General features: G+C 54.9%; 1 protein-coding gene across 1 annotated transcript; it reads right to left on the reverse strand.

Annotated features, from left to right (window-relative positions):
* Positions 1–238: 238 nt before the first annotated feature.
* LOC124697140 (premnaspirodiene oxygenase-like) lies at positions 239–1,902 on the reverse strand. Its single transcript, XM_047229772.1, has 2 exons — positions 1,009–1,902; positions 239–889 (listed from the first exon to the last, which is right to left on the reverse strand). Exons 1-2 carry the CDS (start codon positions 1,900–1,902, stop codon positions 239–241), a joined length of 1,545 nt encoding a protein of 514 aa, XP_047085728.1.
* Positions 1,903–2,938: the final 1,036 nt, after the last annotated feature.

Here is a 2,938-nt window from a genome sequence, read left to right on the forward strand (position 1 = left end):
ACATATTTGAATTTTTCAGTTATTTTTTAATCAAAATCTTGGATCGAAAAAATATTTTACAAGATATGATCAACATTCGTCAGATTTCACATATACTACGTGTAGTACATCATATCAATATGAAACATGAAACATATGACGCACAAATCACGAGGCATGGGCAGCGGTCGATGTCTGACCCGTAAGGCCCTGCTCCGTTAGGAAAAACGGTCTCCATCGCAACAAGCACGTATACGCATCATGTCGAAGTCACGATGGGATCAGCTGCAGGAGGAGGCACGACGTAGGGTGTGGCGCAGAGCATGAGAGGGTTCTTCCGGCGCACGCCGAGCCCCATGGCCTCCGCCATGTCCACCTCCTCCACGCCGGCAGGCAGCGACCAGTCGAAGTGGTACATGAGCTGGAACAGCGCGAGCTCCATGCCTGCGAGCCCGTAGTTGTACCCGGGGCACATCCTCCTGCCCGCCCCGAACGGCGTGAACTCGAAGTGGAGGCCGTGGAAGTCGACGGCACCCTCCTCCTCGAACCGCTCCGGCACGAACTCCTCCGGGTCCTTCCAGTACCGCGGGTCCCGCGAGATGGCCCACGCGTTCACCACCATCCTAGACTTGGCCGGCACCACGTACCCGCCCAGCTCCGTCGTCTCGATGCTCTCCCTCGGGACCAGGAGCGGCGCCGCCGGGTGCAGCCGGATCGCCTCCTTCATCGTCAGCTTCAGGTACCTCACGCTGTTGCTGCGCAGCTCCGTCTCGCTGATGGTCTCCTTGCCGTGGAACGCGCGCCGGACCTCATCCTGTAGCTTCTTCAACACCCGCGGGGTACGCATGATCTCTGACATCGCCCACTCCGTCGACGAGCCGGACGTCCCCGTGCCGCCGGCGAACATGTCCTGTCATAGAACCAATGCATACACTTGTGGCAACTCAGCATGCACGCCATGCATGAATTTTGGAATCCGTACGTTGCAACCTAAGCAAAACCTAACTGAAGTATCACACTACAACTTACCAGCACGACTGCTTTGATGGTGTTGTCCGTGACAGGAAAACCCCAGGGGTTGTCGCCCTTCTGCAAGGTGAGCATGACGTCCACGACGTTCTCGTCGACGACCTCCTTGCCGCCGGCCACCCTCTCGGCGCGCACCTTCCTCCTGCCCTCGATGATGTCCACGAGGATATCGTCGAACGTCCGGTGTATCTCCCGGAGCTTCCGCTTCATCCCGGTGGCCTCGCCGAGCACCTCCCTTAGCCGCGGGAAAAGGTCCGGCACGTTGAACCCGCTGGACAACCCGACCACCCGCTTGATGGCGTGCTGGAACACCGGCATGTCGGGCCGCACCTCCCCGAACGCCGACCGGGAGATGGTCCGGCTGCTGATGTCGTACACCATCCTCGTCACGTCCACCGGCACCCCTTGCCTGGCGGCGACGCGGACGAGCTCCACCTGCCGGCGCACCTCCTCCTCCCGGATGAACCCGAACTGGAGCACCCGCTTCGGGCTCAGGATCTCGTGGATGCACAGCTTGCGGATCTTGCGCCAGTAGTCGCTGGTCGGCGCGAAGATGATGTCCGTCCAGCCGTAGCCGCAGATGCCGCCGACGAGCAGCCTGGGGCGGTTCGCGAAGTTTGGGTCCTGCACCTTGAGCACTTCCCGCGCCAGCTCCCGCGACGTCACCACCACCAGCGGCATCGGCCCGATCTTCAGCATCATGATGGGGCCGTGCGCGCCGGCAAGGTCCCGCAGCCGGCGATGCACCAGCGTGTTCACGAAGTGGTGCACGCTCCCGATGATCGGCAGCGTGCGAGGGCCCGGCGGACGGCGCGCCGACGTCGGCTTGAAGAAGTAGATCATGGACACCGCCAGGAGGGCCAGGAGGATGGTGTTGTACGTCGAGTCGTCCATGGCGATCGATCGACGAGACCCTAACGTACTAGCTAGCTGGATAATTAACTTCGCTAGTGTACGTCTGGTAGTGGAGTGATGACCTAGCTCAAAGGCTTGCACTGATCTCACAGGTGGAGACACCAGCTGTATTTGTAGTGGAAGCGAGCAAGTACGTCCACGGGGAGATGCACTATCCTGATTCTTCGGTCTGAACGATTCCATCGAATCAAACGGAGAATTAGCAGTATATGTTAGATTATTAGGCAATTCTGGAGTGAATTTAATTAACAAAATCAACATTATAGATGCACTAGTATAATTAACCATATACATCAGACTAAGCACATATAATTGATCTAAATATGTAACAAGTAGTAGCGGAAGATATGAGATGAGAAGCACGTACATCGTGACCGCAAAGGTCGCTCAAGCTGCGGCATCACCATGGCCACTGTTGATGTCGTTCATGATGTTGTCGGAGACATCGGATCTATCGATGTAGGCCGTCGTGGAAGAAGACGAGCAGTCACGCCGAGACACTCTCCCTAAAACCTTATCATCTGCCTCCCGGTGCAGGATCTCAACGGACAGGATTTTGGAGACCTGCTCTCTAGAACAGCCATGCACATAGTTGCCGGGATGGAGAACACTAAAGAATGGCGCAACAAAAGGAATTGGACTACAGAGGGAAGAGACAAAAGTGGAGAACTCTAGATATGTTATGTCTCTTCCGTCTCCTGTCTCCTGGTATAGCCGCTCGGTGTGGCATGCCAAGGCAGGCGGTGGATAAGAAGGAGTGGGCATGAATTTCTACTTTTCTACAATAGTTAGAACATCAGTTCTTATAAGCTGCTCCAAATCTCTTCCAAGTAGCTATGTGAGATTAAATTTTGTCCCCAAAGTTCTCCCCAAGCTATCAACCAACCTTGAGATTTCAAAAATTGTAGGCTGTATGTGTTACTTTCATCTACATTCAACATCTCTCCGATCCATAAAGATATTAGTACAATAGTTGTCCAATTTTACTACAAATTTCTGACGTATAATATGGATC

Source organism: Lolium rigidum, chromosome 3, assembly GCF_022539505.1.
Source record: "Lolium rigidum isolate FL_2022 chromosome 3, APGP_CSIRO_Lrig_0.1, whole genome shotgun sequence".
Taxonomy (NCBI): domain Eukaryota; kingdom Viridiplantae; phylum Streptophyta; class Magnoliopsida; order Poales; family Poaceae; genus Lolium; species Lolium rigidum.